The sequence below is a fragment of the Portunus trituberculatus genome, chromosome 50 (genome assembly GCF_017591435.1).
Source record: "Portunus trituberculatus isolate SZX2019 chromosome 50, ASM1759143v1, whole genome shotgun sequence".
In the NCBI taxonomy this organism is placed as follows: Eukaryota; Metazoa; Arthropoda; class Malacostraca; order Decapoda; family Portunidae; genus Portunus; species Portunus trituberculatus.
In genome coordinates, this window is record NC_059304.1 from 24700208 (window position 1) to 24726594 (window position 26387).

The following is a 26387-nucleotide window of genomic DNA, read 5'->3' on the forward strand; positions in this document are numbered from 1 at the left end:
ATATCATGTTGGATAGTAGTACAAAGTCCTGGAAGGTCACCTGTGATTTCTGAAAAGTCTAGCAATAACTTTTTAAAGATCAGACTGTTGTGAAGGTGTTAAAGAAAGAAAAACCTCAACAAGGTTGGACATAATTTGGTTGTTTGAGGGGCGTTCTTTAGGTGATGAGAAGAGGAATTCGATGTCGGACTTTTCCTCGAGGGGCACAAGACCAGCAGACTCCTTCCCTACCAGACATACAGGTACAGTGCGAGACAAGTCGTCCTCTGGTTCTTTGGAGTGGTAAGGTTTCATTAGATTAATATGAACTAGTTGGGAATCCTTACGACGGTCAGGAGTGTGGACCACATAGTTTAAGTGAGGAACTTGGCAGAGCGATAATAAAGGCAACCTTGGAAATTACCTAGATTATACTTAACCCCTTCAGTCCCAGGACGCATTTCCATATTCATTCTGGTGACTATTTGGTGATTTTATACAGCTTCAGAAACTCATGGGGGGATTAAAATAGTGAAGACTGTGGCCATTAATCTTCTGACCTCCATAGACCTTTCCTAATGCAAATAAAATGGTCTAATCACATAGAAATCTCAAGGTAAAAATGTGTCCCAGTACTAAAGGGGTTAAGTAAACACTTATGAGTACAATCACTAATGAGGGGGTAAACTAGAGAATTACAGCATTAAGAGGGATCCGGATTATTCTAGTTACAAGACTTGAGAGGATGAGGAGTGAATTGTACTGAGACTTGTTATTGATAAGGAGGCGGATTAGTCTGAGGGACTAGTTAAAATGGCCAATTATAACTAGCGAGAAAAATTATCCGCGAAGTGAGGGGATTGAGGGTTCGCAGGAACATATGATGATCCCAACACTTGGATAACACTTATTACACACCTGCCTATGTGCAAAAAATAGATAAGTGCTATCGGTGAACACGCCTTTCTACCTGGTTTCCTGCTCTACCACTGCTATGCGATACCAATGAAAGTCACGAAGCACTTTTAACCCAAAGGGAGCCACTTGATCGGACAAAGGTAAATTTAAACCACACGCAGAGTAAGTCACAGAAAAAAAACACATCAAAGTCACAGCACCACAGAAAAATAATGTAATCACAGAAAAAAAGTCACTGGAAAAATGGAAAAGGAAATTAATCACAGGGTGAACAGATTGCGGAAAATTTTCCGCAGGTCACGCTCACAAGCCAACCTTGAGCTTCTCAAAGAAGCTGTGGCCCATGCGCGACAGGTAGCCCGAGAAGAGAAAGAGGCCAAGTGGCTAGAATGGTGTGAAGGCTTCAGCCAATCCACATCACTCAAAGACCTCTGGGCCTGCCTCCGGCGCGCGACTGGAGGGAGGACGAAAAAGAGCCCCGCACACCCTAATGCCAGGGAGGAGGCTGAGAGGCTCATCCTCTCTTACACACGAAGAGCCGACACGAGGCAACTCCCCGCAGATGCCCAGAGACGCCAGGAACAGCTGCTTCCTCAGCGACTCGCCCGTATCAGAGCGGCTAAGGAACGCCCAGCTTGCACAGACCAGCCTTTTACGCTGCAGGAACTGCAGAGGGCTGAGAAAACTAGCAAAGACACCGCCCCAGGTGAGAACAGAATAACATACACTATGCTGAGAAGCATGGGACCAGCAGGGGAGAGCGCTTTGCTCACTCTCGTCAATGCCTCCTGGAGAGCAGGAAGGCTACCGGTTAGCTGGAAAACGGCAGTCATCCACCCCATTCCGAAACCCAAGGAACCAAGTAAGACCAGACCTATCTCGCTGTTAAGTTGTGTAGCCAAAACAGCCGAGAGAATGGTTCTAAATCGTCTCAAGTGGAAACTGGGTGAACCACATGAGAATATATATGGTTTTGCAGAAAGGAGAAGCGCTGCGGACAGCATCGCCTCGCTCCTAGCGGAGATAAACAACAGACCAGCTATAGTAGTCTTTCTCGATTTAGAAAAAGCATTTGAGTTGGCCTCACCAACCTCTATAGCTGACAAGCTGGTAACGAGAGGAGTCAGTGGCCGCTTACTCAGTTGGACCCACGACTATCTCACCGACCGCAAAGCTAAAGTAAAATTCCAGGGCCAAATCTCAAACGTTTACCAGTTTGAGAACGGCACACCGCAGGGAGGAGTCCTAAGCCCCACGCTCTTTAATATCCTCATGGAAGCTCTTGTAAGCATGCCCTTCCACAGAAACGTCACTCTTCTCAGCTATGCTGATGATCTGGCCCTCGTTTCTACTGGCCAGGGAGACAGAGTTGCCAGAGCGCAGACTGGCCTTGATGCAGTAGCCACTGTATGCATGGACCTGGGGCTTAAGATCTCAGCTGAAAAGTCACAGGCAATGGCCGTGATGACACCTACCCCTGATAGGAGTCTCAGCATCCAGGGTGTTTGCCTACAATGGGTGCCGGCGTACCAGTACCTTGGAGTTTGGGTGGACCAAAGACTGACCTTTAGGAAAGAGGTAGAGTACCTCAAAGAAAGAACGAAGACGCGTCTAAGCGTCATGAGAGCAATAACTAACACTAGGGCTGGGGCAACCCACCGTGTGTTGCGACTGTATTACGTACAGGCTGTCCGATCCTTGATTGACTACGCAGCAGTGGGGTTAGTGTCCCTTGCTGATAGCAACAAGAAGAGCCTGGAGACAATACAGAGTCATGCATTGCGAACCATCCTCGGGGCTCCCCGATGGACCAATGTACTGGCCTTACAGAATGAGGCCGGCCTACCTCCTTTATCAATGAGGATCGAGCAGCTTGCAGCCACGTTTGTTGCCAAAACTGTTACCAGCTCCAATAATAGCCCGGCTCGCCGGCGCCTTTTTGCCACTCTCCCACAGGACCACAGGCTCTTCACGGAGAAGACTTGGCTGCGCAGCATGGTGCGCGCCACACAGCTAACGCTCCATGACGTGGACCTGGTTGGAAGGGGGGAGGACAGACGGATTGAGGGCTACATGGATTCACCACCATGGACAACAGTGGCAGCAGCCACCATCCACACGACTACGCTACCATGCAAGAAGACACAGTGCCCGCGAGATATGCTTCTTGCCAGGGCCAATGACACCTTTCTCCAGACAGGTACAGTAGGTGCTCGGGTATATTACACAGACGGCTCTGTTGATCCGAACACAGGTAGGGCAGCCGCAGCATTTGTGTGCGGCGAGGAGAGACATGGCTGGAGGACGTCCGACCATTGCTCCACCCTGCAAACCGAACTTGTAGGTATAACCTCCGCTCTCTTACACGCCAGACAGCATAACAACACACACATAATAGTTTATACAGATTCAATGACATCGCTGCAGGCCCTAAGACGCACCCCAGTCAGGGATAACGTCAGGCTTATTACCATGACCAGGCTCTTGTTGTCTCGACTGAAAGACGAGGGCAAAAGGGTGACACTAGCATGGATTCCTAGTCACATAGGTATTGAAGGGAATGAAGCAGCAGACAATGAGGCCAATAGAGCACTGACACAGGATCAACCGTCAATTAATGTTCCTCTTAGCTTCCAACAGATTAAGAAACTAGCACGGTTGGCTACCACACAGAGGGCACGAGAGCTGCGGAGAGATGCAGAGGCGCATTCCGCCACACTCCAGTGGCAGGCGCTAACGACCAATGGCGAACCACTGGTGTTACCAAACTCCATCACAAGGTGTGACAGAGTAAGTATACACCGATTACGCTTGGGTTATCCCACAGTCAGGTCGCTTGGTGAGGACTTCCAAGGAGAACACTGCAGACACTGTGGGGACTTCTCGGAGGAACCTCTGATCCACTATTTGCTGGACTGCGAGGCAACGGGTCCGCTTCGTGCACTGGCAGCGAGGCACGGCCACGTAGAGAGCAGCGATAGATGGACATCTGCAGCGAAACTGGTCAGGTTCGCAACAGACGACTACCAGAAACTACTGGATCACATACGAAGGTATGCACCCCCTAGATAGTAGACAGGCACAAGCTGGACACAGACAGCCCCGAGTTGACGGTCACCACTCTTCCTTTCGACCTGTGACGGGCTGTGACTAGCTGGGGCTCCGTACGTATGTGACCAACATCGGGAATCAAGTACCAGGGGTCACTGCTGCGGAGGGCAAACTATCTGTGTGCGGCGCCCTCAAAAGGGAAGTGCACAGTTGCAGTGGTGTGACCGGAGCTGGGACCTGATGGACTGCTGCCTCCCTCGAAAGCGCCAGGTAAGGCTGCCGCCCCACCCCATAGCTGTCACGCTGTGTTCAGTTTTGTCTAGTCTTGTCTTGCGTTTTCAGTCCTTTCTTTTTGCAGCGACACTAACGTGATACCGACAGGCCACTTCCAGACACTTCACCAATACACTTGTAGGTATGATCCTCTAATTAGCACACAGACACAGGTTGGACGCAGATAGCCCCGAGTTGATGGCCACTACTCCTCCTTTCGGCCTGTGACGGGCTGTGACTAGCTGGGGCCCCGTACGTATGTGACCAACATCGGGAATCAAGTACCAGGGGTCACTGCTGCGGGGGGCAAACCATCTGTGTGCGGCGCCCTGCAAAGGGAAGCACACAGCTGCAGTGGTGTGACCGGAGCTGGGACCTGATGGACTGCTGCCTCCCTCGAAAGCGCCAGGTAAGGCTGCCGCCCCACCCCACAGCAGTCACACTGTGTCCTTTTCCTTCTATTATTATTATTATTATTATTATCTTATTTTATTTTTATTTATTTGTTTATTTATTTATTTATTTATTTATTTACTTATTTATTTATTTATTTATTTATTTATTTATTTATTATTATTATTATTATTATTATTATTATTTAGTCCTTTGTGCTGGGTCCACGTGGGACTCAGCAGGTTTTGTTGTGGCGGCGGGGACCAACAAACCCAAGCAGGGACGCTTATTTTTAGTCTCCAGGCCTATTTCTGGCTGACAAAACGGGCCTAGACCTCCCTCAGTAGCCACTGAGTAGGCGTGATCACTCCAAATCACTTCTGATTTCCGCTTGTGGGGGCTGCCACTCATGTAAGCAACAGGGTGGTATATATGTCCCTCCAACACGGCAGTGGGGATGAGACTGTCCATGTAGTATTTTCAATGGGCGGTCAGCAAACGGCAATGTTTTGGGTGTAAGGGGTATAGAGGCAAGAGTGAACTAATAGCTAGCGTGCTGCATGGCTTCACTTTTGTAATGTCATGCCGTCCTGTTATTTAACCTCCTTGGATGGAATCAAAAGCTTTTCATCTCATCAACTTTCCTCTTCTGACTGTATGTCTTCAGGAATAGAGAGAAAGATTGGAGGTCAGGAAGAAATATATGACAACAGAGAAGCATCAACTATATTATTCAAATGCTGAACCAACAACCTTAAAATTGGAGACAAAAAAATTTTCAGGACCAAGCTTGAACTAAAAGATCATGTCATGTGTGGAACGGATAAGGAAGACCTAAATTCCTCCTACCTACACTGCCCAATACCAAACCTACACCTATAAAAGATCCTCAGACATAGCTTTCTATCGGCCGCCATCAGGGTAGTAAAGGCCCATGCCATTCCTCGGATTGGCAAATCTTAACTCTGACTCTCTGAAGGGATCACTGACACCCCCCTGTATCATGATCCTCGTACTCCTACAACCCCATACCTCAGGAAGATCTTGGGAGTACTGACAAGTGTAGGTGTAGCCGAGGGCTGTATTAACGTTGTTATGTCACCGCTACAACCCGCCTGGAACCCTCATCGTGTCAGTGTTGATATTCAATCTCTGCATCAGCCCAAGAGGGTCTGGCTCCCTCATGTGCTACAAGACATGTTCATGACTAAATTGTCCAAGTACCCACACGTTCAGGCTATTCAAGTTTATTGTGATGGGTCAGTCAATGGCAGCAGGTCTGGATGTGGGCTGTTCATCCGTGACTACATCTCTGCCAGTCTCTACACTGACACTGAGGTTTCCAGGCGGCTCCCTGCACCCATGTCTTCCACTAGAGCAGAACTGTATGCTGTACTGGATGCGCTCCATATTGTGGCGCCTCTCCATAAGAATGTATATTTCTTTATTGACAGTCAGGCTGCATTGTATACCATTCAATCCACCTCCCCATGGACTGTGATCTAGTTAATAAGTGTCTTGATCTCATCCACGCTCTAGAAGGTGCTGGTGCCACGGTCCATTTCATCTGGATACCCTCTCATGTGGGTATCCCGCTAAATGAAAAAGCAGACCGCCTTGTTCAATGTGCCCTTCAAGACGACACAGTGGACGCTGGCACTGAGTAGGTACACTCTGGGTTATGTTAAGAGTAGCATTAAGGACTTTGTACATAGTAGCATTAGTGATCAGTTGCAGTAACACTAGTTAGTCTTCACTATGCACGTGTCTCCCAGAGCTGGGAAGTCAGTGCTTCCCCTGGTGTGTGTTGTGTGCTATGTGCTGCGTCACTATATCATGGAATGTCCTCTCATTGCTAAATTTAGGCCACAAGGTCAACATGACTTGTATAGCCTCATTGACCATCTCCTAGACTCAACCACTCTCAGGGATATACTCAGGGAATATCCTCAGTTTGCTCCCAAGCTGTAGTATGTTTAGGCAATAAGGTGTGCAATATTTGTATTTATTTATTAAAATACTTGTATTCTTGTTATGTATACTGTCTATTGTTATATTTTTGATACTTTAACCTTAAGGGCTGTACGAAGAGTCGCGAAGGCCAAGGCACGGACCTTCGACCAGCAAGGCAAAGCCTTCGCCCTTACCTTCAATCTGTACCAAGAGTAGCCGTGGAAGGTAGGGCCGCGAGAGGTCTGCCGCTAGCATGAGTTGGTAACAGTTGTTTCGGTATTGGTATGACTGTAATCCGGATTTGAGCTCCACGAACGACAACAAAACCACAGTGCGCGCTACAAGAATGGAGGGAAGAAGCTGTGACCGGGCCTCGCCACTCACGCACGAACAGAGAATAATGATTCTCAATCTTGTGAAAGAGAATAAAGACTTGCAAGACCGCTCAACAAACCCAGCTAGCCTTCACAAGAAAAAAAATTAGCTTGGGAGGAGATCACCAAGTCATTTAATGCCATTAACATTTTTTAATATTAAGATATTTATAGCTAAATAAAAATTCAAGATTTTAGCATCAGCTGGTGCTTAGAGAGAAACTGACAATGCGAAAAAGAGGCAGACTCAGGTAGTGAGTAACAAGCCCACATGTGATCAGAGTTATTGAATGTCTGTGTCCTCAAGCATTCCTTATTGAAACCTGGCTTGCCACACACTTAAATAATTTTTCTTCTTTTCAAGTTTTGTATATGTATAGCAGTACTGAATGTTTATTGTTGTTGCTCAATTTCACTATGTATTTATAACAGGTGTATTCAACAACTTTACAGACTGCAGTGTTTTCATAATTTCCAGAATTCTTAACTGTCTTTTTTTCTGTATCCTACCATTATCCCTAGAGTGGTAATTTATCATGTGTTTGGAAATCATTGTCCTACAAAATCCATATCAAGAAGCAGTGGTAGTTCATTACAAGAGTTGAGAAATTTGTATTCTTTGGGATCTGCTAGACCACAATTTGTATGCATATCATTAAAATTTCCATAGTTAACACATTAGTATAGTCAATCATGAATTACATTAATCATGGCCTGAAATGGTTTGCATACAGGACTAATACATCTTGAGAACTACAATACTGTCAGTATACCTATACGTATACTTAATTAAATCCTTGCACATCACACCCAACTCAGTGAAAAGTTATCTGTTGACTTAGCTTTAACATTATTGCACTCAATGCTTATGTCACTCACTGTCTTTGTTGAGAGAGAGAGAGAGAGAGAGAGAGAGAGAGAGAGAGAGAGAGAGAGAGAGAGATAAGAAGTCCTGGGTTAGTGTGAAGTGGGGTACTTGTGAAATTCTCTGTCTACATCCCTACATAGTAGTACATCTTTGTGGTTTCGTTTTAAACCTGCTTATACAGGCTAGTATTTACCTTGTGAAGTTGTGACTGGCTTTTCTTTGCATACTTTGACAGCCTTCTGTCTGTTGGCAGTTCACCTGTCACTTCCTATTCTCCATTAACCCATGCACATATTTGGTCTTTAATAGGCTTGGATGATGAGCTCACTAAAGAAAATATTTATTACCATGAAATAAACAGTGTAACTTTCCTGACAGACGAAAACAAGCTTCATAAAACAGCTAGGTGGCGAGCTTTCTGGATCCACTGCGTTCTTCCACCTCGCGATTTTAAGACGATCCTTCACTATTATAAAAAGAATAGTAACTTACGTGGAAACATAACTATCGGTTTTCCGAGATTGAAAATATTACTTGATGTTGATTTTAATTCATACTATTCGTTGGTTACTCCAGCTTACGAAAATTATAAAATATTTCTTCGAAGGTCATGTGGAAGACACAGGAGCACCCATTCCTTCCCTTTTACCTTCCCTCTGCTCTTCGTTCCAATAATGACAGCGACTCTTGGTACCACATTACCTTCTAGTCCAGGCTACAGGAAGGTGGACCTTGCATTTCGATATATATAATGTTTTTTTGTTGAACCTAGTCAATTCGTGGGTGCTGAATCCAAATCCGATGTATGCCAGACTGTAAATGTTGAGCATTTTTTTCTAGAGGTGAAAATTCAAAATGGCCGACGAGAAATTAAGTTTTTCGTCAATAACTCTAAAAATATTAGCTTAAGACCCTATATATGTATTGAACATGAATATAAATATGGGTACTGCGGATTTATTGGTGTCAAAATTATGGCTCTATCTTACGTAGTCTCTGTGATATGGACTTTTCATTATTTTATTTTCACGAATCAAAACCAACACAGTATCATGCAGGTAGCTCGGCATTGAGAGAGATAATTTTGTAATTCTAGTCACACAGAGTCAAGTTGTTTGGTACAAATTTGGGTAATAAATTCTATATATATATATATATATATATATATATATATATATATATATATATATATATATATATATATATATATATATATATATATATATAGGGTGCATAGAAATACCAACATTGGAAGAGAAATTGTATGTAATGGCTCAAGGAAAGAAAGTATACATGGCTTAACCCAAGTAAACATTATTGACTGTACATGACGTGCAAGCAGAACATTGGTTTGCTTACATTCAAATAAAAATAATAATATCAAAAATACACTTATTATAATTGTTGAGAAAGTCACATGGATAATTTTGGCACATTCAACAAAGAGAGAACGATGATTTAATGAAGTGTCAGTGATGGAAACTTTATAGAGAGTTTGTTCGCAGAAGTCCTACTCATCTTCGTCCTCCTCCTCTCCACTAAGCTCTTCCGGTGACACACTCTTCACAACGTTCTCACAATTTCCTTTTGCTTTGCATTTGCAGAATTCTGTGCATGCAAGACTGAACTTAGAGCAGTTGCACAGTGCTGATCTGCAGCCCGACTTGCAACCACAGCTGATGATATGTAGTACCTCGTTAGGTATCACAGCCTGACCATCAGGAAGATGTACAGGCTGAAGAAGAGAATATCTCTTCTCCCAGCCAAACTCAAGGGGGTCTAACTCAGGAGGCGAAAACATGCCAGCAGAATTCCACAGAACAGCCTGATAGTGGGCACGAGCACAGTGTAACTTGAATGCCGGCATAGTAGGAGGCAAACTGCTCAGTTTTGGAGGTGAATGTCTCTTTCCTGCTATCTGTCGTGTGAAGATATTAGTTCTTATGGTATTGAGAGAATCACAGGACTGTTGTCTGTATAGATGGCACACATAAGGCAGACAGGAGTTGACAACTTCATCCAGGGGAGTTGATGGATTTCCAAGCTCAATGGGGTTAGCGAATGATTGCAGTTGCTTTAGAGCTGTTGTCTTGCCTATTCCTGAAAAGGAAGATACAGAGTCACATCCAGTTAACGCATGCATTGCCAAGAGATTGGGCATGACCTTTGCATGTTTCTTTACAACTTCATTTATATGTATGACAGTTCGGTTCTTGGTGCAGGATTCCATGTAAAGTTGTACTGTGCTTGGCATATTGTTGGTTTTTGCATGGAGATGGTGGGCCAGGATAACAAGGACATCTGTGTCGTCAGACACCACCTTAATAGAAGAATGACCAGCCAGAGCCTCATTGATCGTGTGATGGGCCATAAGGACGTCAGCTTCTTCGTGTGTCAGTGGTGGAAGCTGAGCATCAGAGCCCAAGTCGATGGGACGGGGATCAGGTCCTGTTGTGATGATCTTCTTACCCTCAGGAACTTTAACTGCTCTCAAAGCATTCACTATCATTCCTATGATCTGCACTTTGTTGGCTATGACATTCAGTGTAACACTTTGCCTGGGAAGTGGGGAATCAGGTGCAAGTTGATACACTCTGCTAATACCATTTGCTCGTTGAACACGGCACTGTGATTTAATGCTTGTCCCATAGTACCTGTCGAATACGATGTGGAGAATTTTTGCCTCATCGACATGACGTACTAAACTTGATACAGCAGCTTCAACAAATGTTGAGACTTTTGCAGGTGCTGCAGGCCAAGGTATTGTCCAAAGAACTGCACAGCCATCAACAATGACAACATCACTTGGATCATGTTTCCTTAGACTACATTCGACTTTGATCTTGGACTTCAGCACTGATTTAGATGTTGTTCTCATTTCCCCATCAGCACCAAACAGAGCAGATGGAAAGGGTGCTAGTTCATGAGAGAAGAGCGTTTCAGTAGATACTGTGTCCCTGGAAGAGGCCATGACACCAATGACTCTGGCATAGATGAGCTCTGTATTCACAATCTCATGAGTCGCCTTTTTCATCTGTTGGTTTGTAACAATGATCATTGGTTTCACATTTTTGCTTATCTTGTTGTGAAAACCACTTGGCCAACTCATCTCATACTCCTGTCTCTGCTTTCTACCAATTATCAGAGACTCATCAACATTGATATCTTTGTCTTCCACGACCTGACCTGAGAATATGTTGACAAGACTTCCAGGAGGATGCATGTCACTGTCAAACACATCAATACAGGATGACAAAGCTTCACGGATCTTCAGCCTGTCAGCAGAATCTGCTGTGATACCCAACACCCGCCAAAATGTTCATGCATACATTTATCTCCAGGTGAATTGTAATTCATACAGATATCTATTCATACATACAGCAAAGCTCTATATCGTGTTCTATTGCACATAGAGCTATGAAATTGATACCAAAATGTCCGCAATATACAAGTTTGTATTTGAGTTTAATACATACTTGGGTCGTATCTATAATATTTTCGGAGTTATACGCAAAAAAACATATTTGTGGGTATATTTTCGGCTATAAAAAAAATTGCTCAACATTTACAGTCTGGCATACATCGGATTTGGACTCAGCACCCTCGAATTGACTAGGATCAACCAAAAAACATTATATATATATATATATATATATATATATATATATATATATATATATATATATATATATATATATATATCGAAATGCAAGGTTTTACTACAGAGCCTATGGGGCTGAAGCCTGGACTATTCCCTTCTACCCTCGACTTCAAACCTTCGTGACTCTTGGTACGGGCCAAAGTCTTTGCCCAGGGGGTGGGTGGCAAGGTCCATCCTCCTCCTTTGTTGTATTTATTTATTAATGCAACAATAAATATATCAATCAATCAATCAATCAACAAAAAAAAATTATCTAGAAAATGAAGAAGAGTTCATAGGATTTTTTTTTTTAATCTAATATAGAGGAAAATAAAGAAATTGTGTATCATTTTTGGAAAATAAGAGAACATAAAGTAGAAAAAAATAAGTAATTACTGTTACAGACCCACACCTAAACAAAAAACCAAACCAAAACAAATCAGTAGTGCCGATATCCAGACTACGACAAGCAACTGAACTGAACTGAACATATTATCTAATCAGCTGTTGCTGTTTTCCGTACAAGGTAGGTGCGGTGTCACGGCGTGAAAGCTGCACCGCACTACCCGCAGGACCCACAGGCGATAAGAAGTAAGAACAAGGGCGACTTACAGTTATGTTGAACAAAAGATATTACTGGCCACAGTAAGGAGTTAAATGAACTGCAGGTTGAGTAAGGTACAGAGTAGCAGATGGGAAGCGTATCGATGCTACACACATGGTTATAAGTAAACAAGTACATGAGTTGTACTAATTTAGTTATGACCATTGTGTCTTGTCAGTGAACTGACAGAAAGAGAGAAGAATGCTAGATAATCAATATAGGTATTATAAATAGTATGTACCTACTAGAGAGAAAAAAGAAAAACAAGTGATAAGATGAACAAAAAAATGTGCTCAATTTCTACTCTTGCATCAGTCTCTTCTGGTCTATTTTTTTTTTTTTCTTCTTTCTTTTGGTGGGGGGCTTCTTTGAATCACTGTGCATCTTCTGTTCCCTGTAGATCATTAGTTTTTATGTGTTACTCTCATCAGGAGATAATGTGTTGCAGCAAACACTCACAGCAGAATGGTAGTACAAAGCTGACAGAAATCTGCCAGAAAAAGAAGTTGTGTCTTCATACCTAAAATAGACAACACAGTAGTAACACTTGATCACAATGTTCCCTTGCCAGTTGTTGCATGCCAGGGCTGCCACTGGCTGTCACCACCACCACCACTACCCCACCCAACCTAACCTAACTTAATTGTATCTACCTAACCAAACTATCCTAATCTTATCTAACTAAACAATAATCTGACATATCTAAACTAACCCAATATAAGAAAACTAACCTAAGCAAACTAATGTAACCTGATTAATTAACTAAGCTAATTTAACTTAACTAGCAAGGCTAAGGAATTAATATGTAGGGAATACTTTATTTCTCTTTGTAAAATCTGATGATGCACTGGAAATTATCAAGGTGACACCCACCTCCAACAGACTTATCTTGATATTTCAAATGTGTCTGCTTCTCCCTCCACAGGATGAAAGATAATGTTTTGATTGGCTAGAGTAATTATGTATTTTTAATTGCCTGGTGACTGCATTCTCAAAAGAAAACAAGAAAAAAAAAAATCACCAGGACTAATTTAACATTTATGCAATAGACGGTGGCATAGTGGATAAGGTGGTGAGCGTGGGATTGGGCAAATGTCCACGCATAGGTTCAAATCCCACCATATACCACTTTCAAGCTATGCCATTTGTCGAGTGATTTAGTTACCTACATGTCACCATGATACTCAGTTTCTAGGTGGTTACACCAAAGATGCACTTGAGTGGTGATATAGGTATCACTATAAATTAAATTGCCTGCACCACTAATGGGCAGAAGCTTAACAGTGCTTCCCATATATACTCTTCAAGTATGTCTACAGGCTCTATAGGCCATAACATAAATGTACGAATGAACACACCTTCAGTGACCTGCCTCAGTGCCTGGCTGTCCATCACACGCACCAGGGTCGGCTTGTGGAAAAATATAATGGAGGGACTGTGTCACTGCAAGCTTCACACAACACTATAATAATAATAATAATAATAATAATTAAAAGTCAAATAATAAATAAAAATTAAACAAAGGATTTTATAAACTTAAATTTGTACCATATATCGCAATGTAAACTTAAGCCTTGGACTAAGCGTCTATAGAAGCAGGCTGAGCTGCACCAACTGCAGCTCAACAGTCTTAGGTGTAGTGCCAAAAAAATCTTAAATTATCGTATAGCATGAAACTTCTATTTTTGTCTCATTTTATTGCAAATTTTCTAAATTTAGATATAAATATTTTGAAAAAACGTAACATGTAAGGACTCTTTGTCATGACATAATTTGTTAGTTGCATATATTATTCTAGTGTGAGATTGATGGAGTCATACACCTGGCAGTTGAGTGTCTGTGGCTGGAGGGACTGCAGCCCCATAGCTCCTGTGGATGAGCCACCACTGACAGGCACGGTTGTGTCATTTCCCAGCATTGGTGTGACAATAACTTTGCTTGTTTCCACAAAAACAAATCAATATATAAGAAATGGTGTCATCACCATAAACAATTTCCAGTAGGTATACATGGCCTGAATTGACTACGAGTGAGAAGCTCTATATGATAAGGGTGAGAAAAGCTATGTTGAGACTAGTGCAAGAGTAAAAGAATACCAGATATGCTAATCACTTCTAGACAGAACCAAGTTGTGTTAGTTAACACAGTGACAAGTATGTATGGTATATTCTCTCTCTCTCTCTCTCTCTCTCTCTCTCTCTCTCTCTCTCTCTCTCTCTCTCTCTCTCTCTCTCTCTCTCTCTCTGTTAACTTGTGGAGATATCATTTTTTTTTTTAGTTGGCACTGTAGTTATGTTTGTTATTTGCACTATTTTTAGCAAAGCCCATTGTAGAATTGATCAACCAGTCATCTAGGGATTACACATAGGATTTTTTGTTTCAGAGCTTATACTGTTCAGTTCTCATGAATGTCCGATCAGTCATGAACTAAGTAAAATTACCTGTTAGTTTTAATAAAATCAAAACTGTTTGAATATTTCAAAATACTTGATAGAATAGATCAATTATTATGTATAAGTGGGAGGGAAAAAATGTCAGTAGCCCAATCAATCAGTTGTTGTGATCAACAAGGTAGATGCATGACATCTTTATTATATAGTGTATTATAAGGCTTTATTTTTTATATGTTATCTGGAGTAAGAGCAGATTTATTTAAGTTATGAGCACCTTGTTATGTAGGATTATTTCAAGATTTTCTGTGGCCGACATTTCCCATGATCTTAATTTGACAGGTAATTTCCTGGTGTAGGTGACATCAGGTAAACCATCACCACCATGCTTCCCAGACTGAGGCACTACGTTACTGCTGCAGTGACATACAGAAGAATTGGGTCATTGCTAGCTTCTGCGCCCAAAACTGGCTTGTACGCCGAGCAACAGCGGCAACGCGGCTTGGTCAGGGTGGAGGGAGACGAGGCAGCAGATTTTCTTCAGGGGCTTGTGACCAATGACATCAGGCACCTGAAAGGCAACACGTCTGCCATTTACTGCCTCCTCCTCAACAGACAGGGGCGTATCCTGTACGACTCCATTGTCTACCAACCAAGCCACAACACCTTCCTGCTGGAGTGTGATGCTGCACGAGCCAGCCAGCTGGAGAGACACCTCAGAATGCACAAAGTGCGGCGGCGCCTAGAGGTGGAGGATGTCACGGCTGACCTCAGTGTGTGGTGTGTCTTTGACCCTGCTCCTGACAAAATGCAGCAGACACAGCTTAGTGCAGAAGCCCTCTACATGAACCCCAAAGTGCAGAATGAGGTGACACTGGATCTGGCTGGAGACTTCAGAGATGTAACAATAGTGGAGGACCCCAGAGTGCAACAACTGGGCCATCGTCTGGTGGTGCCAGCAGCCACACAGTCCCTGAGGGAGTTGCTGCTGGGTGTCAAGGAGAACACAACAAATCACACGTTCAGGAGCCTGCGTTATAGACTTGGAGTGGGAGAGGGACCAGAGGAGCTTCCCTCGGCTAAATCCTTACCACTGGAGGCAAACTGTGACTACCTCCATGGAGTCAGCTTTCACAAAGGGTGCTATGTGGGCCAGGAACTGACTGCCAGAACCTATCACACCGGAGTTATCCGAAAGCGCCTCCTGCCTCTCGTCTTTAGTGAGAATGCTTCAGAGGTGTCACCAGATGCCAGTGTTGTGGATGAGAGAGGACGGGCGGTGGGAAAAGTACGGGCCTGCCTGGGTTGCCATGGGTTGGGACTGCTCAGAGTGGAAGAGTGTCTTGGTGCTGAGAAATTAACAGTGGAAGGTCATGTAGTACAGACCTTCCGGCCATATTGGTGGCCTCTTCAAGCACCCAAGAGCAAAGCAAGTCTATGATGGACAAACTTTATTGTAATATGGCAGTCATGCATTATGGAAAGTGAGAAGTAGACAATTTGTAAAATCAAAATAAAGATCATGTTTATTTATTATTTTCAGTCAATTTGTCAATGTAATATATAACACACACACACACACACACACAAGATAGTCAATGGCATTGAAAAAGATAGATAAGGAAGACCTGGTGCTGGTGATAGAAGAAGATGGAAGGACAAGAAAACATGTAAAGAAGATCAGGATGAGCCAGTGTGTGAAGGATATTGGAAAATAGTTTTCCACACAGAACAGTGGAAAAGTAGAATGCATTGAATAATGAAGATGTTCCAGCATATAACGTGCACAACTTTAAGGAAAAATTGGATAAATGGAGACATGGAGACAGGACACTAAAAGCCCTGCTCGAACTGTGTACAATACAGCTAGGTAAATACAAACACACACACACACACACACACACACACACACACACACACACACACACACACACACACACACACACACACACACACACTGTATACCATATGTTTGGCCAATAAGATGACCCCCAAACCTCAGTGTGAATTTGATGGTTTTATCTGATAATGGTGATATAAGATGACATCATAGTGCAGTACAAGGATTGAAATGCCTTCATCTTATAGTGCAAAACTAGACCTAAAATGAAATTCCCATTGGATGCTTTTATGCACTTTCATGAAAATGGATAGGTAGACAAAGGTGATGTAGAATTATGGATAGGCAATATGTAGTACAATTAGTTGCCCTAAACATATATGGCCAACAGTCTGATATGCACAACCTGTGCATATCAGACTGTTGGCCATAACCTTGTGTATGTCATGCTTCCTTCAATTAGATTCACTGATAATTTTTTTTTTTTTTTTTTTTTTTTTTTTATTTTTTTTCTCCAGTACAGGCAACCCTGCTAACGAACACCAAACTTGCTTTAACAAAATTTTTTCCAAGTTTGAAAGACCTGCCGTATCACGCAAGCCGACAGGCTTTTGAATACACCAGCGCCTCTCGTGGACAAAACGCGCACCACTCACTCCCTCTAGTTCAAAACAATAACAGCGTCAGCAGCAGCTCGTCTTCCCTCGCTCAACATGCCACCAAAACGCCCTGCAATGTCGCCTAGCATTGCTAAGAAGACCAGGAAGAGAGAGGTGAGAAAACTAATAGCATTGCTTGCCACAATGGCTTAACCCCAGTGGCTAGACTCCATCTACTGTGTCTACTATTTTCAAGTCAGCAGACTCTATTAAGAAGACTGATGAGACCATATCTTCCTTGCAAGCTAAAAGAACCACCTGAACTTGTGACTCTGCAATGGATAAAATGGAAAACTTTGTGGAAATGTGGTACATAAGTTTTGTATGTGGTACAATGATGCACCCTTTGTTTACATTCCACAGGTTGCCAGTTAGTGTCTTTCCTGTTTCACTCTCCCTCCCTTTATAAATTTAAGATCATCAACATTATAAAGTTACGTAAATACATACATTAGTGTACATTATAATGACTTAAATTAAGCTGCCTAAATGTTTAACTTCATAATTTTTACTTTCATTAAACCTTTCACTGTACTATGATGCACTCTCGCTTTGTTTACTCTCAACGGAAGTTCAAGTCAGGGCTCAAACTTGTTATAATTGGTTCACTTAACGAACATTTTTTTAGGAACGTAACCCGTTCGTTAAGCGGGGGTTGCCTGTACATAATGAATTTATCCGCTGGTGGGATGAAAAAATTTTAATAACCCATTCTTTCACTACCACTGGACTATTACAACTGCACCACGTGGCCAAGTAGCTTAGTGGTAAAAAAAAATAACAAGGGCAAAATAGTAAATTATTACAGAAGACTGCTGACTTTAGTCGTGTTATTTACCATAAAAAACCAGGAGCAGATCTACGAGCGCTCCACCAAAATAAGTTATAAATAAAAAGTGTCCATGGGGAATAAGAATGAGAACCCCTGATTAAGCTAACAACCAGATCCATGAACAGGTATGAACTGGCTGAATCCCATTGCTGTCTTTGTCTCTTTACAACATCACAAGTGTGATAGATTCATCTTTTTTCAATGGGAATGCATTTCAGTGTATTTTCTCAAAAAATGGATTCCTATTTTACCATGTTGAACTTCCTCAAAAGTTGTGCAATATTAAGTCAAAACAATTCAAAACAGCATTACAATGGTATTTTCTACAAAATGTGTTTATAAACATCAATCCTCAGTGCTATAACAATGTATAGAGCATCAATATATTGCATCTTTTGCACTCCTTTATTGCTGTTTCACACTAATTGCTCTTTTGATCTTGCTAGCTACATGTCTCCCTCTTCTCACGACCTCACTGCATAACACTCTTCTCTCTCTCATCCCTCTCTTGTCTGTCTCTTTAACTTTAATACAACTCTTAACCAGTGCTCTCACTGATTTATCTCACTCTGGTAAACTCTGGAACTCCCTGCCTGCTTCTGTATTTTCTCCTCCTTATAACTTTAAGCTCATTCAAGAGAAAAAATTTTCAAAACATATATATGTTTTTTTTTATAATAATATCTGACATTGTATTGGAAATCATATTATAAGTAGGCCTGATTTTTATAAGAAAATTTTGTTGCTTTTGGCTAGTGGCTGTCTTACATAAGAGAGAGAGAGAGAGAGAGAGAGAGAGAGAGAGAGAGAGAGAGAGACCAAAAAAACTAACTCATGATTTAACTCTCCACATACATGATGTGCTATCAACATTAATAACTACTACTTAGTTACTATATTTTAAAATTTCTTTGTACAGTAAGCCCCCGCATTTGGCGAATTAATTAGTCTGGTGAAACTGCCGCCAAATGCAAATTTCGCCAAGCACGACTCCTTTATACCATATAAATTGCGTAAAGAATGCCTCGATCAGTCTTTGGTCATTGCCAAAGTCGCATTTTTTAACCTTTAAAATACCATTTTTCAAGCTGAAATGAAATCTTTTGCCTTCACATATTAGAACACATGTACAAAACAGAACTATAAACAGTAAATAAAGCTAATAAGACATAATATAAAGGCTGCAACTCCCGTTTTTCACCCCATTTCCCTCGCCCATTTTCATCCTAGCAGCCACCATCATTGTCCTTACCCCCACCAGTACCACCTGTTGCCATGGTAGAGGCCATGTTGGCAGTAAATCGCCAGAATTCATTCCAACACTAGCAGAACAGAGGGTAGCAGAAACAAAATGGCAAAATGGGACTCTCACACTGCGTTCTGATAGGTTTAGAGAGAGGTCTGGCATCACCGCGGAGCCGCATGGTTCACCATACGGCCGCCAGGGGACCGCCAGTTTTGAATTCAAATTGTCAAACATGGCCACCCTACTGCCAAAAGTGAATTTTGTCAAGCTGAGATTCGCCAAGGGCAGGGGCTTACTGTATTTGAGGCGTTGCGTGACGGAGGGAATTAAGCGCCACCATAGACGAAATTAAGTTATGTATAGCACTGTCTTCGCCAGAGTCTCCGCTTTCCAGCGGTACCAAACTTAGGAGTAAGCGCCAACGCCTTCATGGTAAAAAATCCCATAACGTAACATTAACTTTTCTCCGTACTGTAGCTCCGTCCGCCATGCATCAACCCAGCCTTCACGAGGGGAGATAAGCGACAAGCCAAGTGACCAATCCCTTGCTGCATAGCGTACCGCATAGCTCCGCCTCGGCCAATCACTGCCTGCTATGCATCCCCAGCTGCCCGCGGCCCGCCACCAGCCAAGCCAGTCTACGCTATTATTTCCGCAAGCCCTGTGATTATTAACTTTTTTTTGTGTTTTTTTTATAACATTGGTCAGCAGATACCGTGTGATGGCTTCTAACAGTGGTGAGGGGAGTGCCGAAGGGGGCTTATTACGATGCAAAACAGGCCCTGCCCCCTAGTGAGTGGAAGAGAATTGTGGCAAAAAACCAAACGGAACACCGGCCAGGAATACTTGAGCCGAGCTACAGGGAAAGTTGTAAAAAAGCTTGAGGTAGGGCCTGCATGCAAGGATGATTGCTTTGATAATTTGGGCTTAGATAACATTAGGAAAATATATGAATCCTTTTGGCATATTTCTTTTCTTTTTTTCATGTCTTCTACTCTACTTTTTCTCCTTTCATATTATGGCAAGATGATGTGTTTGATTTTATGACAGACATAAAGTAGACATTCTAAGCTTTCTTTTAAGACCAATCCCAACTCTCTAGCTTGATCTGTTGCTGAGCTATCGCATTATAAATGTCGTAAAAATTTGACTGCGTTTTTCTCCGTTTTTTTATTTATGGCGCTCATCGCCCTTCGTATAAGAAGCTGATATTGCAAGGATTAGTTTGCTACATATTTCACAAGTATCATATGGTTGATACGTGAGATATAGGAATTATAATATTTGATATTTAGGAGATACATACAAACAAATACATACATACATACATACATCACACACACACACACACACACACACACACAGAGAGAGAGAGAGTAAAGGAAAACACAAGATTCAGAGGAAACGACGAGCCGGCGAGATTGGACCTGGTTTTTACAAGGGGTATACAAATGAACAATGATATAAGATATAAGTGCCCATTGGGAGAGAGTGATGATGTCATATTAGAAATGGATATAGAAGAGTGAAAGGAAGATAGAGACGAATCATGCAAAGGAGACCAATTAAATTACAGACAGACTGATATTGAGAATCTCAAAGAGTTATTTCAATTATGTTAACTGGGAGGAGATGGAAAACTCTGAGAGGGTGCAAAAGAAATATAACTTATTTTTGGAAATATACAAAACATGAGTCAGGGAATATGTCCCGAAATATAGACCTAAAGAAGAAGGAAAGAAAAATTGGTTTAACGCGAGGTGTGCCAGGGCAAAGGAGAAAAGGGATGGAACATGGAAAAGGTGGAGGAGAAATAGAAATCCAGTAAATAAGGAAAACTTCAAGGCAGCGAGAAATGAATATGCTAAGGTGAGGAAGGAAGAGGAAAGGAACTATGAAAAGGACATTATCGAAAAAAGTAAGGAGCAATCGAAATTGATCTATAGATTCATAAATGGAAAAATAAGGCAAAAAGAAACTAGAAAGGTTAAAAGGAGAGAACGGGATGGTGGAAGACCCAAAAAGTATGGCAGAACTATTAAATAATAAATTTCAGGAGGTCTTTACTAAGGAATCCAAATTTGAAAGGCCACAGGGTAATAGAGAGACAGTCTATATGAAAGAGATTAAAGTAACCAAGCTTGAAATAAAAGAGTTAATGAAGGAACTGGATGAAGAGAAGGCAATGGGACCGGATGAAGTCTCAGGCAGAATACTGAAAGAATGTAGGGAAGAACTAGCAAGTCCTATATACAACATCATAAAATGCTCAATAGAAAATGGAACAGTACCAGTAGAATGGAAAAGAGCTGAGGTGGTTCCCATATATAAGAGCGGAAGGAAGGAAGAACCTTTAAATTACAGACTGGTATCACTAACTAGTGTAATATGCAAGATGTGTGAAAGAATATTAAAGAAACAATGGATTGAGTTCCTTGAAGACAACAAATTAATATCAAATAGCCAATTTGGTTTTAGAAAAAGGCAGTCGTGTGTAACTAATTTACTGAGTTTCTACTCTAGAATAGTTGATAGAGTACAAGAGAGAGAGGGATGGGTTGACTGTATTTATTTGGATTTAAAAAGGCATTTGATAAAGTGCCACATGAAAGATTACTGTGGTAGTTAGAGAAGAAGGGTGGCTTAAAAGGAAGCACATTGAGATGAATGGAAAATTATTTGAGGGGGAGAGAAATAAGGATGGTAGTTAAGGATATGAAGTCCAAGTGGAGAGCAGTAAAAAGCGGAGTGCTGCAGGGGTCAGTATTGGCGCCAATACTTTTCCTCATGTATAAACAACATGCCAGAAGGAGTGAACAGCTACATAAATCTGTTCGTGGACGATGCAAAACTGTGCAGAGTTATAAAGCAAAAAGAGGATTGTGAAATACTGCAGGAAGACCTAAATAAGATCTGGGAATGGAGTAAAAAGTGGGAAATGGAATTCAATGTGGACAAAAGCCATGTCATGGAAATGGGAAAGAGTGAAAGACGACCAGTGGGAATCTATAAGATGGGAGATGGAGTAGAACTGGAGAAAATAAAAAAGGAAAAGGACTTAGAAGTGACGATGGAAGAAAACAATCAACCGGTAAGCCATATTGATAGAATTTTCAGAGAGACATATAATTTGCTAAGGAATATTGGAGTAGCATTTCACTACATGGACAAAGAAATGATGAAGAAATTGATATGTACTATAATAAGACCCATATTGGAATATGCAGGAGTAGTGTGGACCCCCCATAAAAAAAAACACATAAGGAAGTTGGAGAGACTACAAAAAAATGGCTACAAGAATGGTTCCAGAATTTGAAGGAATGACATATGAGGAGAGACTAAATGCTATGGATCTACCAACCCTGAAACAGAGAAGGGAGAGAAGGGATCTGATACAAGTTTATAAATTTATCAATGGAATGGATCAAGTGGATAATGAGAAACTGATCCTGAGAGAAGAATATGACATTCGAAGCACAAGATTGCATAGTAAAAAGCTGAGGGAGGGAAGATGTCTGAGAGATGTTAAAAAATATAGTTTCCCCACAAAGATGTGTTGAGATTGGAACAGTTTGACTGAGGAAGTGGTGTCAGCAACGAATGTGCATAGTTTTAAAGAAAAATTGGATAAGTGTAGATGGAGACGGGGCCACACAAGCATAAAGCCCAGGCCCTGTAAAACTACAACTAGGTAAATACACACACACACATGTCAGACATGGGCATGATTATAAAAATTATTAAGATTTGATTTTGATTATGGTCTGGAATACTTTTTTGATTGTGATTAAATTATGATTACTTGTTTTACTGTTTTTTTTTTTCAGATTTGACTTGATTATGATTGCTTGAGTTTTGCTGTTTTTAATTATGATTTTTTTTTTTCTTTTGTGCATGATTGTGATTAGATTATGATTATAATCACATTTCACTGTGATTATTTATAAAAAGGCATTGATTAAGTACAGTACAATGCCTAAAAAATCCAGTGGTCTACTTTGCACCACTGGTCTACTTTACCCAACTTTCCCCTATATCATCATAGAAAAACATGCAAGTCAAAACATGAGATGGTGCCGATGCTTTCAAAACATACTTTGACTTGAAAGTAAAGTGTTTCATGGAAATTACAAGTAAATAATCACAGTAATCACATTTTAATCAATGATTATCATAAAAAAAATTAAGATTTATGATTATCACCACAGAGTAAATTTTTATTATTATTTTATTATGATTACATAATCACAGCCATGGATTATGATTTTTCCTAGTAATGATAATCATGCCCATGTCTGATATATATATATATATATATATATATATATATATATATATATATATATATATATATATATATATATATATATATTGTACCAAATACTAAGAATAAAATTATTTATAAAGATTCCTAATTATCATTGCTACCAATTTCATGCCATACACTACAGTCTCTGATTTAGAGGCAAATTCAGCGAATTATTCAGAACTATAATTATAATTTTGAAAAACCTCCATATATCCTTTGTATTTTTCAGTCTTCTTAATCTGATAGGTACCTACCATTTATTCCAAAGTTTCCTCACTAACTTTGATTTCATATTTCATCTAATGACTTCTAGATATTATGAATCTACATTTTTATATGAAAAGAAAAAATGTTTGAAAGTTTCACACTGTTTTGTTTAATTCATTTGGCAGGTGAGGAGAAAAAATAGCTAACTGACCAAGACACAGCTGAACCACCAAATTACCATCATTGAAGACCACTCCTGGTGTATTGTTAGATGGGAAGCCCTGGCTAAGTGTTTGTCTAGCCAGAAAGTGTTTGCAAATATCATGGCAAATGAGTGTAGTGAGTTCAACACCAAGAATGAGAAGGGTGGAACCTTTTTGTGTGAGAACTGTGGCCTGCGTGAAACTTACCATTATTATGGACAGCAGCCACCCTTCCATCGAGGAGTGACCTTCCTCGAGGATTGTTACTTCATACGTGATCCTTTCCAGAGCCAGGCCAATTGCTCTCTCCTCCTTGGATCGGAATGTACCTCCTGCAGCAAAGTTGTGTGTCAAGCAGCTTCCTGCAGCCTCTATTACAGTGCCAGGTATTGCGTGACATGTGCTGAAGCTAACCAAAAAGAGTTTCCAAGAGAAATGCAACAGCGCATCAGTAAAATGCAGGACAAAAAGTGTTGAACAGTACACTATCATCCTTACTTGGAGTGATAAATCAGTACTAAGTGCATGAACTGCTTCATGTGTCATCTACTTACAGGACAAGTTATATATTTATATGTAAATCAGAATTAGATCATGTTTTTAAAGGATTTGTAAAGTACAAAAAGAATGTAGAGGATAAAGTAACTGAAATACAGATGGGAGAGTGTACAACATAATTATTTTACAACATTGCTAAGACCTATTCCATGCATGAATATGAATGGATTGAATTTGAGCACCAGCAATGGTGCACCCATTAGATGCAAGAGTGGAGTAGATATAAAGGTAATAAGTACAGTGGAGACTCAATACTCGAACTTAATTCGTTCCAAATGGCCGTTTGAGTATTAAAAAGTTCTACTATTGATACCTATAAATCAGGTAAAATGGTATAAATGGTGTTCTGCCCACAAGCAACTCTTCTTTTTTGCAATGCAAAAGACCAGAAGTTTCTAGATGCAATGGTTACCAAAATATCACAGGTTGAATGAGATGGTATCATCGGTGTACGTGGTCTTGCGTATGATTGGGTCCAGCGGTCTTAGCTATATAGTGATAGAAAACAGGCCCTCTCTCTCTCTCTCTCTCTCTCTCTCTCTCTCTCTCTCTCTCTCTCTCTCTCTGAATCAAAATGTTCGCAAAGTGATCTAATTTGTATATTTTTTGCAAAAACATATATAAAATACAGACAATAGGAGTTGCTGGTGGTGGTGGTGGAATGTCATCCCCCTCGGTGGTTGAACCTCCTATATCCGGATAAGAGCCCAGAACATCACTATCTTCACTCTCTATTATTGTAGAAACTGTTAATTCCAAAGCCCTTCTGATACCACTCTCATTCAAAAGTGGTCTCCCTGCAACATGGCGAGAGACGTGAGGTGTAGAAATAAGGCGCGTGGGAGAGGTGGCGGAAACAGAAACCGTGAAATCACTGTCACTCCCACCATCCAGCATGGTAGTTGATGACACAGTGACGTATAGCATTATGCTTACTCCTCACATGGGGGCTTGCCGTGCCTCCCAACAGAATTAATTCCAGTTCTTTTCTTGAAATTCACAAACCACCCTTTCTTGCTTTAAAATCATCATTGGAGTCAGATGTAGTATCAGAAATAAGAGCACGCTCCAGCAGCCTAGCCTCTGACAAAGAATCACCAGCCATTTGCCTTTAGTTTATCCAATCAACAATTTTTGTATTTCTTCGCTTAAATTGCCTTTTCACACCAATCGCCACATCAGCTCTTTTAATGAGCTTACTTCTTCAGTATTGTGGCTACTGTAGATTTAGCTATACAGTACTCAGCTGCAAGATCAGTCATTCTTCCTTTCTCGTATTTATCAATAATCTCCTTTTGATGGTTGTCACTATATTCTTTCTTGTAGACTTATTCTCACCACTAACAAGCCTCAGCGGTGCCATTGTAAGCTTCTAAATGCCAAAAAAAAAAAAAAAAAAAAAAAATGCGGAGAAGGCACAGGACAATGTTATTCTTACGACAGCGAAGGAGAAACTGGCTGTGGTGCACCACAAGGTAAGATGAATTCTCGTATTAATTTTACCTTAGTGCAACAGTGGACCAGTGGGGCGTGTGTGGTGGCGGGAAGGGAGAGAGACCCTTTGTTTACAATCACGTGGATGGACATTCGACTAATAGGTACTTTTTCGAGTATTAAGTTGAACTTTTGCGTTCGACTATTGAAAAGTTTGACTATTTAGACATTCGAGTATTGAGTCTCCACTGTATATGAATATATAAAACTACATTAACTTTTTTTTTAATGTAATGTAGTTTTATATGAAGTAACCCATGACATCAGAGTGTTTATTCCAGCTTTACATCCAGTCACTCATATTTTGTTCCTGGCAGGTAAGAAGCAAAGTGTGTTCCATTTCTCCCCTCACCTCCCATGAATGGAAGGGGAGTTCAATGCAAAATCAGTTAGGGCGGGTTCACACAAGTTTGTGACTGAAATTACAAGTCGGTAGTGTTTCTGACTGAATATTGGTGCCTATCAACTAGAAAAAGCAGTCGCAAAACAAGACCAATGACCAACATGTTGGTCTTGTTCAGTCAATTTATGACTTTGTTTAGGTTGTGATGTCATGGAAAGAGGTTTGAAAATGTGGTGTCGATGTAGAGATTTTG

At 41.1% G+C, this 26387-nt stretch overlaps 2 protein-coding genes across 5 annotated transcripts; both read left to right on the top strand.

Annotated features, from left to right (window-relative positions):
* Positions 1-1140: 1140 nt before the first annotated feature.
* On the top strand, positions 1141-3969 carry LOC123499917. The gene has a single exon (XM_045248450.1). It carries the CDS (start codon positions 1141-1143, stop codon positions 3967-3969), a length of 2829 nt encoding a protein of 942 aa, XP_045104385.1.
* Positions 3970-11831: 7862 nt separating this feature from the next.
* LOC123500086 (putative transferase CAF17 homolog, mitochondrial) lies at positions 11832-24411 on the top strand. Of its 4 annotated transcripts, none has more exons than XR_006673169.1 (2): positions 11832-12040; positions 23722-24411. XR_006673169.1 is itself a non-coding variant. In XM_045248733.1 (2 exons), the coding sequence occupies exon 2, from the start codon at positions 14829-14831 to the stop codon at positions 15882-15884; it is 1056 nt and encodes a 351-aa protein (XP_045104668.1). In that variant the 5' UTR covers positions 11876-12127; positions 14786-14828; the 3' UTR covers positions 15885-15972. The 4 variants fall into 4 exon arrangements, 3 of the variants coding, with proteins under 3 accessions (XP_045104668.1, XP_045104669.1, XP_045104667.1); XM_045248733.1 differs by lacking the exon at positions 23722-24411 and adding an exon at positions 14786-15972 and having other exon boundaries at positions 11876-12127; XM_045248734.1 differs by lacking the exon at positions 23722-24411 and adding an exon at positions 14786-15972 and having other exon boundaries at positions 11876-12094.
* Positions 24412-26387: the final 1976 nt, after the last annotated feature.